Genomic DNA, 13,904 nt, shown 5'->3' with positions numbered 1-13,904 from the left:
TTGTACATGTGGCTGTCAAATGTCAACATTCAAAGATGCATGTGTGCGAGAGAGAGTGTGTGTATGTGTTGTTTACGGTGTTTGTTTTGCTTCTTCCTCCACGCCGGGTTCGTTGATCCAACGCCTTCAAATGGCCATTTTTCTCCCCGGTGCGTGACGTCACTACCGAAAACCGGCAGTATCGAAAAATAGAAATCCCCCCTTTCACACAACACACACACAGCGAGACGTCGCTCTATATGCTCTATGGCGCACGTGTGGGCGGTGTGTATGGGAAAGGATATGCGTTAGGTGTGGTGAGGTGCAAAGCAGAATCATATCAAAGCTCACGGGTCGGCACCATCATCGGGGGACATAAATTTCGAAGAAAACGCTCTCGCACGGTCAATCCGTCCCGTCGGTGCGTCGCGGGTAGTGCGAGATTTTCAGCCCATCAATCGCCAGTCACCACTGTCCACGAAACCGTTGCTGGGTGAGTATGCATGCTGTCTCTCGGGTCCACGTGTGCGTGCGTGCGTGTGTGCGTGGTAGTGTGTGTGAATGTGTGCGAGGCGATATGAAAAAGAAAAAAACGCGACGAGCGCAGGGAGAGTGTGTGCGCACTCTGGGCTGCGAATGCGCTTGTCAAAGCGAAACGCCACACCGCAGCAGCAGCAGCAGTGCCCGGATTTCGAGCCGTGTGCTTTTCTCCGCCGTCAGCGACGTCGTATTCCATCGCCAACCGTGAAGGAAGGAACGCGGCCTGTGCGGTTCTTCGTTCTTCCGCAGTCTTTCGGGTAGCTCTGTGTGCGTGCGCGAGCGCTTTGTGTGTGGTTTTTCGTTCGGAATTTTCTATCCATTTTTCGGTGCGTAAAATATATTTTTCCCTAGCGCACCTTATTTCAGCAAAGCAGTATTATTAATGTGTAATTAAAAAAAAGTAACCACAAAAAATCACTCATTAACCCACCTGTGCGAGATGATTAATGGTGGCGTGATTCGGGTGTTCTCCTAAGTTTGTGTCTGTGTGTGTGTGTGTGTGTTGGTGCTTTTAGGACATAATTTTGAGAAGTGGAACACACCGTGAGCGTGAAAAATTTTGCATCTAATTTTGTTTCCTGCCTGCTTTTTTCTTCCTTTTTCTTTTATTTTTATTTTTAACTCGCTGCACATTTTGCGGGACACGGCGGTGCAACAGCAGCAGCAGTAAGTGAACCACCCAGCAGTAAAAAAAACCCTCACCATGTATCACCTGAAGACGATCGCGAAGAATGCCACCATCAAGCAGGAGGTGGCCACGCTGGTCAAGGCCGTTGCGGCCGTCCAGCAGCCGATGGCGATGAACCAGCAGCAGCCGAAGCGCACCTACGCCGAGCACCAGATCCCGGAGCGGCTGAAGGATGTGTCGACCGCGGCCAACCCGCGCTTCTTCGACATGGTCGAGTACTTCTTCCACCGCGCCTGCCAGATCTGCGAGGACAAGCTGGTGGAGGACATGAAGGGCCGCGCCTCGATGGACGAGAAGAAGAAGAAGGTGAAGGGCATTCTGATGCTGATGCAGCCGTGCGATCACATCATCGAGATTGCCTTTCCGCTGCGACGCGATTCCGGCGACTACGAGATGATTACCGGCTACCGTGCCCAGCACTGCACCCACCGTACCCCGACCAAGGGCGGTAAGTAGTTTTGGGGTGCCCGAAAACGAAAATCGAAAACCACACTCTGACAGCGATCCGATTATGTAACCGCGCCCGACCGAACCGACCGACACGAACCACACCACGTCGTGGCTCTAAGTGCGTTGGGTTACATTGGTTACGATGCGATGTGAACTAACAGGAAGCAAGAACTCTTGAACGCGTTGTAATGCTACCCCGTGCACTTTCGTTTCTTCCGTGCCGGGTGTGAATGGCTGCTGCTTTTCAATTACACTTTCTGCTGGTGTATCGTGTATCGCTCATAGAGTGGTGCAATGGTGGCCATGTGATGATTCATGCGTTCACGCCTACTATGGTGAAAAGAGGAAACGCGTTCAGAACGCATTTATCGTTTGGCAATGGCATGGAACCTCGAAGCGAACGAGATAATTCCGTCACATGGTGCCAGTAGTATGAGAAACTATGTGGAAAAAGGCGGTTCTCGCTACATGTGTTCCGGTGCAAGTGCAGAAAAAAATCATGGGAATTGTTTTCCAATCTTCCAATCGTCACCACGTGATGATATCAAGCTCGCGTAGATCAAATGATGAATTCAATAAGAAAATCATCGGTTCAGGGCCTTGCTCATCTGTACAGTTGTCAAGCACGATGTGTAAGATAGAGATAAGTGTGCGCTGTAGCACCCAACCCATGTTGCGGACCGTATCTTAATGCTGCAGCGTCCATTATCACTGGCCATTTGCTTGAAAGTCGAGAAGGCCCGATTGGCACGATTGAAGACATTGGAAACTGTTGCTTTTGTCCATTGTTGTAACATTTTCATTTCAAAAGTAAATACACGTTAATGTAATTATACACTAAAAGAGAGACAATTACAGACTTCTTTCTCTTCTTCTTCTTCTTCTTCTTCTTCTTCGAATGAGTTGAAAGTGTCTATTGAACGTTTTCTATTATTGAAACCAATTGAAACAGCCAACACCTCCCATAAGCAATAAAGATTAGATTAGAAATGTGGCCCCCAGTAAGAGACACCCGCCGTTACCCGAGCTCACAAACGAGTAGATGCATTGATGGTGCTGGCCGAGATCAGTTATACACAATTGCCTTTTTACCCATGACAATCCCGTGACGATCAATCAAGCACAAGAATATCGGTTCTAATTGGCGTGGAGCTAAGCACATGGGGGTCGCCATAGTACATTTGACTGGGTTAAAACAAAGTTTCGTTCTAAAATCACCATTACAATGCAATTCTGTGCAATGTGCAGAATGAATGAACGGAACGATGCACAACATTGCTTGCACAAATAACAGATTTGTACGCTGTGCTCTGGTATGTTTAAAATGCAGAATGGCATGAAAATCCAGAAGGGGAGAAGGAACGGCTAACAAAGCAGTACCGCAGCAGTACAGCATGCCGCACACAGACGATAAAGCATAAAGCGCGCAAGACATACAATAAAAACACATGTACAAGATGTTGTCAAGCAAGCACGTGTTCGCTGTTCGGATCCTGTTCAGCCCTGTGTTCTTCAACTGCAATCATGGTGCATGTGCAATGCATAGGGCCGTTCAGTGGGGGGTTGTGCAGTGTAACGAGTTGATGGCCGAGCGCACTCGAGCCATCCCAGCCACTTGAGAAGCACATTCCATTACACACACTTTCACTTCAGCTGGAGGGGATGAAAACGAGAACGCTCCGGTATGATGTACGGTAACGGCTCGCTGTTGTCATAGCAGACACCACCCCGGGCAAGGGGTTGGGATGCATGGGGACATTCCCATCATCTCTCACTTCCAGCCGAGAAAGGGGGTGTTGTTCTAGTTGCTGAAGGGTGTCGGTGCGATACGATTATCATCTATGGGGCCGCTAATCGCATACGTACGCATTGCCAGGCGCAAGCAGTATAGCGCCCTTTTACGGTGTGCCCATCGGGGACAGCAGGGGGAGAGCAGCATTCTCCTCTCCTCAAGGTCATCGGTGTATGTCGCGTAAGTTGATAAGGAGCGAGCGTTTGGAGAAGAAGCGCGGAAGCGACAAAAGGAAACAGCGCGAGTACTACCACCTCACTAGGTGGGTACGTCTGTCCGGTTTGGTGCAAAGCAGTGCGCGATCCGATTCTAATGTCGTAACTAATTTTTATAGTGCTGCCAGGCTCAGCTGATAACGGTAGCCAGGCCAGGAAACACTGTTGCAAAAAGCAGCAGCAGCGAAGGCGATCCCGCATAAGGCGGTCACGAAGCTGGCAGGGAAAGTAAACATGTGCTTGTTGCCCATGAGTCTTGAGTACGGTTAAGGTGGTACGATGCACGTTGCTCTTTTGCGTTGTGTTTTCGGGTTAAGTGGCACTTATCTCATAAATCCACGTTAACGCAGGGGTTGTTCGATTTTTGTGTGTTGAACCTAATTCTGTCCCGCTTGTGTATCGCACACATAAAAACGTACGATGCCATCCCACCCCTTGGGGGTGTGTCTCCGCAATGACCGCTTTGCGTCACCGCGAACGGAAAAATCGATCCACAGGCTAAAAATATTGCTGCACAATTCCTGCCGCTGGTGGGTTTATGGTAATCGCCGTTGTGGTGGCGCACAGCACTCTCCATTCAACCACCACCCATATGTAATGGGGGTTCGATGGGTGTGTGTGGTGCATTCTGCTAATGCTTGCGATTTGTTCGCACTGGCAAACACAGCGCACTGTATAGGTTCTTGGCTGTTTATTTGCTTCTTCTACGATGATTGTGTCACTAAGTCACGAGGTCTAGTGCCGCCGGGATCGCGCCAGCGTGAGGATGTTACGTAAAACAACAAGCGTACGCGCGCGCTGCTGCTGCTCCGTGGTAGAGATCTCGTTTGTTCTATTGGCCACGATGCCGCTATCTAATAAATTTGCTGTTACTAACCTACCGAAGATCGGTGGAGGAATCACGCGCAGCGTTAATGTAAAGTCGCGTGGCCATTTAGCACAGGTGAAAAACGATCTCTAATCGTTGTTAGCTAGTCCGATTAGCGCATGCCAACTTTGATCAACACGCACGCGGCTTGATCCAAGGTTTGTTTTTGTGTCAATTTTCACATCATGAATCTGGCTACGGGATGGAATGTTGTGAACAATCGCGATTTCCTTTTTTCTGCGCTATATTTGCCACATTAACCCAGTGTCCCCCCTGCGCTCATGATTTTTGGCATTTACGCTCACAGCTCACACCGGCTGGCGGCGCGCAATGGGTGACATTTTACGCACCTGTCGCGCGTGTATGAAATGAGAAGCAATTATAAATAGCCAAACAGGAACAAAACAAACTAAATCCCAGCATTTCAAACCAATTCTGACTTTGCTTCGTAAATAGAGCGAAGTGAAGCGCTCTCTATACACAGCAATATTTAACTCGGCCGATATTTTCTCGTTTTCACGGGTGCAATATATGTTGTTGTTTACCTGGGGCTACTTTCGCGTTTTACGATTAAATTAGCATACACATTAGAACTGACTGCCACCGTGGGCCGCACATGTTTCCTGCTGTCGCATCTTACCTGCTCGGAATCAATGGGTTATGCAAATTTCGCTAATAAATAAACGAACACCTCCCTGTGGATGTCGTACACGCACCATCATCTGTGAAGGTTATACATATGATATCGTTAGCATGGTTCTCTCTCTTGCCCTGGCAACAATTTCGATTGGTGGTGTGTCGTCTAAGTGATGATGATTCGATGCCACATCACCTGTGTACGCTTACCAATTTACCTATCACATTAGACTCACCTTGTGGGGTGGTGGCTACATTGTTGCGCGTGGTGCGATATTTCGCTTCGATTAGAGTCGACCGATCGATTGGATTCGTAAATAGTTTGAATTGTTGTGTATTTACACACATACCGTCGTCGGGAGCGATCGCCATTTCCTGAACGACATTGGGATCATTTCGTACCTTCACGACCGCGGTTGCTATGATGTTACATAATGGCATAACGATTTAAAGGCCTTCTTCCTGAGTTTGTTTTTCGGCTTAATCGCTTCCCAGAGCGGAATTGTTTGTCTGCGAGGGGCGTTTTTTGTTTTTGTCGTGCAGTGGAGTGTCGGGATGAAAGATATTCTAAATTTAGCCTGCACGCGGTCTTCTAACTCGACACACCATGCTAAAGTTTCATTGCTCGCAAGAAACAGACGAAGCAAGGTGCATGTGTGTATGCGTGTTATGTTTTCCGGTTGGAGCACATCACATGCGTAGCACACTGCGATCAAAACAAACCCTTCAGCGAACGTAACGTAGAAGATCGTCTGTTTCACCCGACGCCTACGTGTCAGCAGCAGGCAGAATTTTTGACCCAGCCGGTGACTAATCTTGTTATGCGCATGGCGGGTAGCTTTCCCGTTCAAACATTCTAAACCGGTTGAGCGATGATGCGGTGAAGCTTAACGATCGTTCCACCGAGCAGCGGGAATACCAGTTCGATGGATGGTTCGATCGTTGTTGCCATGTTGCTGCCCTGTTGGCTTTCGCCTGCGCCCCAAAGAAGAGGTTAATGCGTTTGCTTTTGATACGAGCATACACACTGACGTATGTGTGTTTGTATGTTTGTGTGTCCTTTAGCCTTTCTAGATTTGTAGTTTTATTTTGCATCCATAGAAAACAAGCCTCTGTTCCTGCGTCAATGAACGAATTAGTATGCCATGCAAAACACAAAAGCCTTGAGGAAGACCGTTGTCTAGTAGGCCTTCGCTTCCCATACCTTGTTGATAAGCGCATCGAGTTCTTCCCAAGACCAAAACGCGACTGCAAAAATGGCAACTACAACAACAACAAAACCCGTCCGGTTGGTTAATATTTTTGAATATCTTATCTGCTACGGTTTGAGCGGGGCCAGTTCAATGTGACCCTGAATGTGACATCTTTTTTGAAGCTTCGTGCTTTGCTGTGTAACCCACCATCGCTGATAATCGTCCTATCTTTCTGCTTCCCCATTTGCCAGGTATTCGTTTCTCGCTGGACGTGTCGCGCGATGAAGTGAAAGCCCTGTCCGCGCTGATGACGTTCAAGTGCGCCTGTGTGGATGTACCGTTCGGTGGCGCCAAGGCCGGTGTCAAGATCGATCCCCGCAAGTACTCCGAGCATGAGCTGGAGAAGATTACCCGCCGTTTCGCGCTGGAGCTGTCCAAGAAGGGCTTCATCGGCCCGGGCATCGATGTGCCGGCCCCGGACATGGGAACGGGCGAGCGCGAGATGTCCTGGATTGCGGACACGTACGCCAAGACGATCGGCCATCTGGATATTAATGCGCACGCGTGCGTCACCGGCAAGCCGATCAACCAGGGCGGCATTCACGGCCGTGTGTCCGCCACCGGACGTGGTGTGTTCCACGGGCTGGACAACTTCATCAAGGAGGCGAACTATATGGCGCAGATCGGCACGACGCCCGGCTGGGGCGGCAAGACCTTCATCGTGCAGGGCTTCGGTAATGTCGGTCTGCACTCGTGCCGCTACCTGACCCGTGCCGGTGCCACCTGCATCGGTGTGATTGAGCACGACGGTTCGATCTTCAACCCGCAGGGTATCGACCCGAAGGTGAGTAATGCCTGCCCGACAAACCCGTCCTGCAAAATGGCACCAAAATGGCTCCGAATCCTCCGAATTTGTTGTAGGCTCTGGAAGATTACAAGAACGAGAAGGGCACGATCGTTGGCTTCCCAGGCGCGCAGCCGTATGAGGGCGAAAACCTGATGTACGAGCAGTGCGACATCTTCATCCCGGCTGCCGTCGAGAAGGTTATCACCGCCGAGAACGCTGGCAAAATTAATGCCAAGGTAACAAACACAATATAAACCCGCCGATAACGGTGTCAAAAATGTCCCTTACTAATTACGTGTACCCAACCATCACAGATCATTGCCGAAGCTGCCAACGGTCCCACTACCCCGGCCGCGGACAAGATCCTGATCGACCGCAACATTCTCGTCATTCCGGATCTGTACATCAACGCTGGTGGTGTGACGGTATCGTTCTTCGAATGGCTCAAGAACCTGAACCACGTCTCGTACGGTCGTCTGACGTTCAAGTACGAGCGAGAGTCGAACTACCATCTGCTCGGTGAGTTTTTCAGCATTGCATGCATACAGCTGGCTTCCCGAAAATTGCACTAGCCCGCAAATGCTTGCTCGCTGTTATATGCTATTATTTCACAACCACCGGCGGACAATCGCGTCCCCGCTCCGCCTGCCTACAGTGGTGTTTACATCTAGTGAGTGAACTAGACGCGCAATAATAACACCGACACCGCACGCGGACGATCTCGTCCGAGGTGTCTTGCTTTAGGTTGCTTTATTTAGGTAGTGGAAAATCAATCGGCAATCAAACCACCACCACCTCCACACCATTCCACTGAAATTGTAGAGGCACTTAACAGGTATTGGCTTTGGAAGTGCAGCAGCAGCAGCTTCTCCACCGTACCAGCATCAAGCTCATTGAACCATCACCCAAACAAACCAATCTAAACGTAGCTGCATGTGCAACCGATTAATGCAACGGCAACGGCAGCACGAGAGCGGTGAAGGGATGAAGGGAACAGTACTTCCAGTACTTGGCCATCATCACACCGTTTCCGTCACAACGTCTGCATGTTGTGACGGCAAAATGTATGCAACATTCCACAAAATGCGCTTTATAGAGAAGTTCGTTTGCGCTCCGCATGCCCCAGTTTGCGCCAGCACCTTCGCGCTTATCTTTATCAATCCGTTTTGTTTGTTGAATTGTTTTCTTTTATTTTCACATTATTTCCTTTCTTTCTTCTACTTTCTATACACTTTACTTGTACGGCCCTATTCTTCTTCTTCGGTGCAGCTTCCATTCAGCAATCGTTGGAGCGATTCGTATTTAGCGACGAAGAGAGTAAAGTATCCCTTATACAACGGTGGTCTCTCTTTGTGTGCTTGTGTACCCCGATACCGATGTGTTTTGTTGTCAATTTGGAATTTTACCTCCATTGTGTTACCCAACCACCCACCCACCCACCCATTGGAACAACGTGCAAAATTCGGCATGGTTTTGTTTTTGTTTTTGTGGGTTCTTTTTGTGCCATGATGTCAACCTACGCAATTGGTTTATCCCCTAAACCTTAATGTATCCATTTTCCACCAAACACCTACTAGGTTCACAAAATTGGTATTGCCGTACACACACACAACACGTGTCCTAACAACAACAAGCTGACTGTTCTCTACTACTCGGTTATGTCCTTGTTGCTGCCAACAACTCCCCACACTGAGCATTCTTTGTCGTTCCGGTTCCCCTCGAATCCGCTTCCCGCGTGTTGTGAATTGGTTTTTTTTTAATGAAAAGATAGCCCCCTCTTCCTACTACTGTTGCTACGGCACTACTGGCTTGCCCGTTTGAATGAAACTAACAGATACTTGACCCATATAACTAACAGCGTGACGCATGCTTTGCCCTTCGTAGTGAAGTTTGAAATTAACCGTTTTTTTACATATCTATACTTTCGTTGCGGGCCCCTCTTGCTCATGTTGGGCCCGTTGCGCTTGTTGTGCTGTTTTGTGTGTATGTGGATGATGTTTTAACCACGGCTAATAACAGCAACACCAACAAACGGCCAACTGATTTGGATTTTCTATTCTCTTCTCTTGATTTCGGTTCGTTCGGCTTCCATTCTGTCTCTCCGTGTGCCGCGCACGTGGGTTGATCGCGCACAGAATCGGTTCAGCGATCACTTGAGGCACGGTTTGGCACGGTCGGAGGCAAGATCCCGATCGAAGCGTCCGAAGCCTTCAAGAAGCGCATCTCCGGTGCCTCGGAGAAGGACATCGTGCACTCCGGGCTGGACTACACAATGGAGCGTTCGGCACGCGCCATCATGATCACCGCCATGCGCTACAACCTCGGACTGGACCTCCGCTCGGCCGCATACATCAACTCGATCGAAAAGATCTTCCAGACGTACCGTGACGCCGGTCTTGCCTTCTAAAAGCAACCAAGTGTGGAGTCACACAATCAGTGCCGGCAGTTTCGTTTATGCGTGTTTCTTTTTTAAATATTGATCCTTTGAACAGAGTGTGCTCTCTATACAACTATCTCCCTATCTCTCTCCATTAGTGCTAGGTTTTCTATAACCCGTTCCCTAAGACAAGGCATTTCGGTTCGATGGTGTACTTTTACGATGTAATGTTATACTCCTGCTTGCCCCTGCGGAGTACGACTGCGGGGTAGAAATACACACTAATTTTACTATATCTCATATTTATATATTGCCGATAGCGTTACGTGCTTTTATTTATTCGCTTCTCTGCCAATCGCGATCTTTGGCCGATCTTGAAGAAATTTCTCACCCAGGATAATCTACAGTTTCTCGTTCATTTCGGGAACAGTGCATTTGGATAACACATAAAACACATTTATGACACGGTTTATCTTCTATTCTCTTCTCTTTCTCTCTCTTTCTCTCTCTCTCTCTTTTCCCGTTATCTTACGAATTTCGTTTCGTATTCGGGGGGTGCGTGTGTGTGCGCGCGCGCGTGTGGTTTGCGTCCAACAATAAAAAACGACTACTACTTCTACTCTACACCAACCCATCCATCCATCCATCCAGCATCCGTCCAGGAATCGCTCGAAAAGCATATGAGCGCGGAAGACAGTAAAGTATCCAAAGTTTCCCAGCTTTTACAACAAATGTTTTGCAACCCCACTGTGGTCGTTTCCCGTCACCGCAAGTTTCGTTTCACTTAGCGTGTTTATTTAGTTTTCTGGTGGCTCCTCCCGCTCATCGCACCCTCTCTCTCTCTCTTTCTCGCTCTCTTTACTTCCTTCTTGTTTCGTTGTTGTGCTAATAAGTTAGTTTAATGCATCACACATACTTCTTAGCCACCGGTTGCATTCGAACGATCAAGCACAGCAGATTGTTACTGGACTAAAGAGAGATCTTTGTGTCACTTTTGCGGGGAGGGCATGTGCACGATCGCGATCTTCCAATTCTCTTTCTGTAACTTACCGCAACCCTATAGTTAATCTTGTCTGCTTTCTATTGTGAAGTATATTTCCAAACCTTCATGGGTGATCCTTTCTCCTCTGTGTGTTAGGTTGATGCTTTAAGTTTCTGTTCTTGATCGCTCTTCTAGGTTCGTGTGCGTGTGTGTGTGTGTTTTTTTTTACTTTATACTCAACTCAATATTTTTATTAGGTTCTATTAATTGTTTCATTCTTTGCTACGGTTAGATATATAGGTGCAATAATATTGAAATATTAGTTAGAGTTTATCAAGCACAACCTGCCTTGTTGTTAGTTCGTGGCTATAGTCGTAATAGATAGTGATCCACTCCTTTCTAGGAAACAGAACGCGTCAATTCATTAAATTCAAAATTTTATGATCGAATTCATATTCATAACCTACATATAACTGTCAAAATTGTTCCCATCTCTGTTAGTGTTTAATCGCACGCATGTTTTTCGTTTTCATCATTGGAGTAAGACTTCTTTCATTAAAAAAAAAAATCGGGGTATACATCGTATTGTTTGTTGTATTATAGTCAACCAAATGTACTAATTATCGACTTCAGCTAAACGAGAACTAAGTTTTCAATGCTACAATTGCATAAAAGACTTGTGCAGGTCGGCTAGAAGTCATCTGTCCTTTGTCGTCCTTCTCGCGTTCATCAACTGGGTTCTTTTCTCATTCACCTCTCTTCCACTCGACTAATAAGGGACTGAACACTCTGATCCATCCATGTTTATCGCAATTGCACCCCATACCACCTCTAGTATACAACTTCTCACCGATCGAAACCGTCTTTATACGGCGACGATCGATAATTTGTATTGCTGGCAGTGTGTATCCTTTGAGCACCGGTTTAATCGTACCCATTTCCTGTTTCGTCACAGAATCCGTACAGGCCTCGCTGGAGCGTCGCTTCGGTAATGTCGGTGGCAAGATTCCGGTCACGCCCTCGGAAGCATTCCAGAAGCGCATCTCCGGTGCCTCGGAGAAGGACATCGTGCACTCCGGACTGGACTACACGATGGAGCGTTCGGCACGCGCCATCATGAAGACGGCCATGAAGTACAATCTCGGACTGGACCTTCGCTCGGCCGCTTACGTCAACTCGATCGAAAAGATCTTCCAGACGTACCGTGACGCCGGTCTCGCTTTCTAAGCCCGGACAGGGAGAAGAAAAAACCCCGCTTACCTTACATGCCAGCGAAGACACGCATTTCGATTCAAGACACACGGAGACGAACAAAACGAGCGCGCGCCAGCCAGCACAACTGGTTCTAAGTTAATTTTGCCGGTGAGGGGGGAAATACGATGCAACAGAACAGCCAGAGAGAGAGAGAGAGAGAGATAGGAGTGAAAACAGCCACCGGCGATCGTGCTTTTTCCCATTGTTAGATGTCTAAGGTTTCGTTTACCTACACCTACCTCATCGCCGTGCCGATGCGGAATGGCTGCAAGTGATGATTCCCACATTCCACGCGACATAACATTCCACGAGTACGAGTAGTAGGAACAACTGTGGTGTGTTGCAATACTTTCTACACCGCGCACCGCATCTCAACACACACACACACATTCCATTTTTAACAATCTTTTTATTCGGCCAAAAGCGGTCTCTCTGCGTACGATCGGTGGTACTTGCTTGATGATTGTGTATGATGGTACTGGTGGCTGTTGTGGGCAGGATTCGTTCCTCGGTTGGCACTGCACTTGTTGTTCGATATGTTTTATTTGTATTCATGTACTTACATTCATCCATCGTGCGGTACAGTTTAACTTCTACAAGCGACGGAATGATTACGCATTAAGTTTCATTAGCACTCTATACCTTTGAAACAAACACAAACGCACCAAGAAGAACCGAAAAACGACGCAATTCAACATTCCCACAGCAGATCACAATCGGAAATCCGTCTCAACAGCACACCAGCAGTATATTTAGTCGTGTAATCGAGATTTAAAATCCGGGAAGGGTCCCCCCCACCCCATACAAACACAACTGACTGCCACAATTTGCTAAAGAACACTCGGTGTTCTCTTGTGTTAGGTACTATTTTGCAACTTTGCGCCCTTCTGCACAGTTCTAAACGTAATGCCTCACCGGACGACGGAACCATTTGGAAAAAGCGCGTATTTAAAAAAAACTACCAATGGCATGCGCACTCAAAAACTAAGCCTAACAGCCGCAACCGATCTTACCTAAACGATAAAGAAACTGGAGTAAGATGAAGTAAAACAAAAAAAAAACAGCTGACGCGATGCAAAAGTGACCCACTCTAAATAAAGCGAAAGTAATCTAACAAAAAAACAAAAGCATATCGCCCCGCATACTGCCTTACTCCTTTACATTGGTGAGAAAGTTGATATTGTCCGAACGGTGCCACAGACGCACACTAAAGTCTTTCAATCGTGGGATGGGGTCTTTACTGTAAACTAATCGAATTTCATTCTTCGATTTGGTGCCACTTTCTGGTAAAAGTAAGGCTCAGCCCTCTACGTTACATTGGAGAAGCGTTACATCCCTTAAAATATTCCCAATCAGCATTTTTACTACAGTTTTGTCATCCAGGCGACCGACCAGTGTACATAATTTGAATAAAAAATATTTTAAATTGAGATGAAAAAAAAGTTAATTGCTGTAAGATGAACCGATTTCAAGGAGATTTAATTTTTAAATAACAATTAACTAACAGGTTTAATATTTTTCATTGTTGCATTATGATTAATGAAAAAAAGTCTGAAAGAAGAAAGCTCATGAACACCCCAAAAGCTTTCAATTGGAGTAACATTTTCTATGATTAGAAAACATAAAATATTAAAATATTTTTAATTAAATTATATATATGAAATATAACTATTACCTTTTCAATCTATGTTTCTGGCCATTTTGAATAAAAATTACTTTAGATGCAAGGGCTCTTTTTAAAATGAGGTTAATGAAGTTAATAAATACTTGTAAGTATTTCATTATACTACTTTATCAATAACTGGGTAAATAAATAAATAATCATTTTTTTTATTATTTACATCTTTTATTTATAAGATTGTTTAAATTATAATTCTTGAAGTTGTGGCAACTTTTCTAATTATCAACAAAGCTTTTCTAATTATCATATAAAAGTAAACAATAATAAGACATGATTATCTATTAATTTGCTCATCCACGGCGGTTAAAACAAACGTTCAAAAATGTTGCTTGGGTTTGTGATTAACAGGCGTTACGCGTAACACTAGCGTAACGTAGAGGGCTGAGCCTTACTTTTACCCAC

At 46.6% G+C, this 13,904-nt stretch overlaps 1 protein-coding gene across 13 annotated transcripts; it reads left to right on the top strand.

Moving 5' to 3' along the window:
* The first annotated feature begins 343 nt into the window (after window positions 1-343).
* LOC120961082 (glutamate dehydrogenase, mitochondrial) lies at window positions 344-12,951 on the top strand. 13 transcript variants are annotated; one of them, XM_040384709.2, is made up of 7 exons: window positions 344-472; window positions 1,181-1,655; window positions 6,613-7,205; window positions 7,283-7,444; window positions 7,523-7,727; window positions 10,237-10,353; window positions 11,523-12,951. In XM_040384709.2, exons 2-7 carry the CDS (start codon window positions 1,223-1,225, stop codon window positions 11,792-11,794), a joined length of 1,782 nt encoding a protein of 593 aa, XP_040240643.1. In that variant the 5' UTR covers window positions 344-472; window positions 1,181-1,222; the 3' UTR covers window positions 11,795-12,951. The 13 variants fall into 13 exon arrangements, with proteins under 13 accessions (XP_040240643.1, XP_040240640.1, XP_049462668.1 ...); XM_040384706.2 differs by having other exon boundaries at window positions 347-472; window positions 1,178-1,655; XM_049606711.1 differs by having other exon boundaries at window positions 351-472; window positions 1,184-1,655.
* The last annotated feature ends 953 nt before the right edge of the window (window positions 12,952-13,904 follow it).

This window comes from Anopheles coluzzii, chromosome 2 (genome assembly GCF_943734685.1).
Source record: "Anopheles coluzzii chromosome 2, AcolN3, whole genome shotgun sequence".
NCBI lineage: Eukaryota > Metazoa > Arthropoda > Insecta > Diptera > Culicidae > Anopheles > Anopheles coluzzii.
Note: the sequence above shows the minus strand (reverse complement) of the source record. Positions and strands in the feature narration are given on the sequence as shown.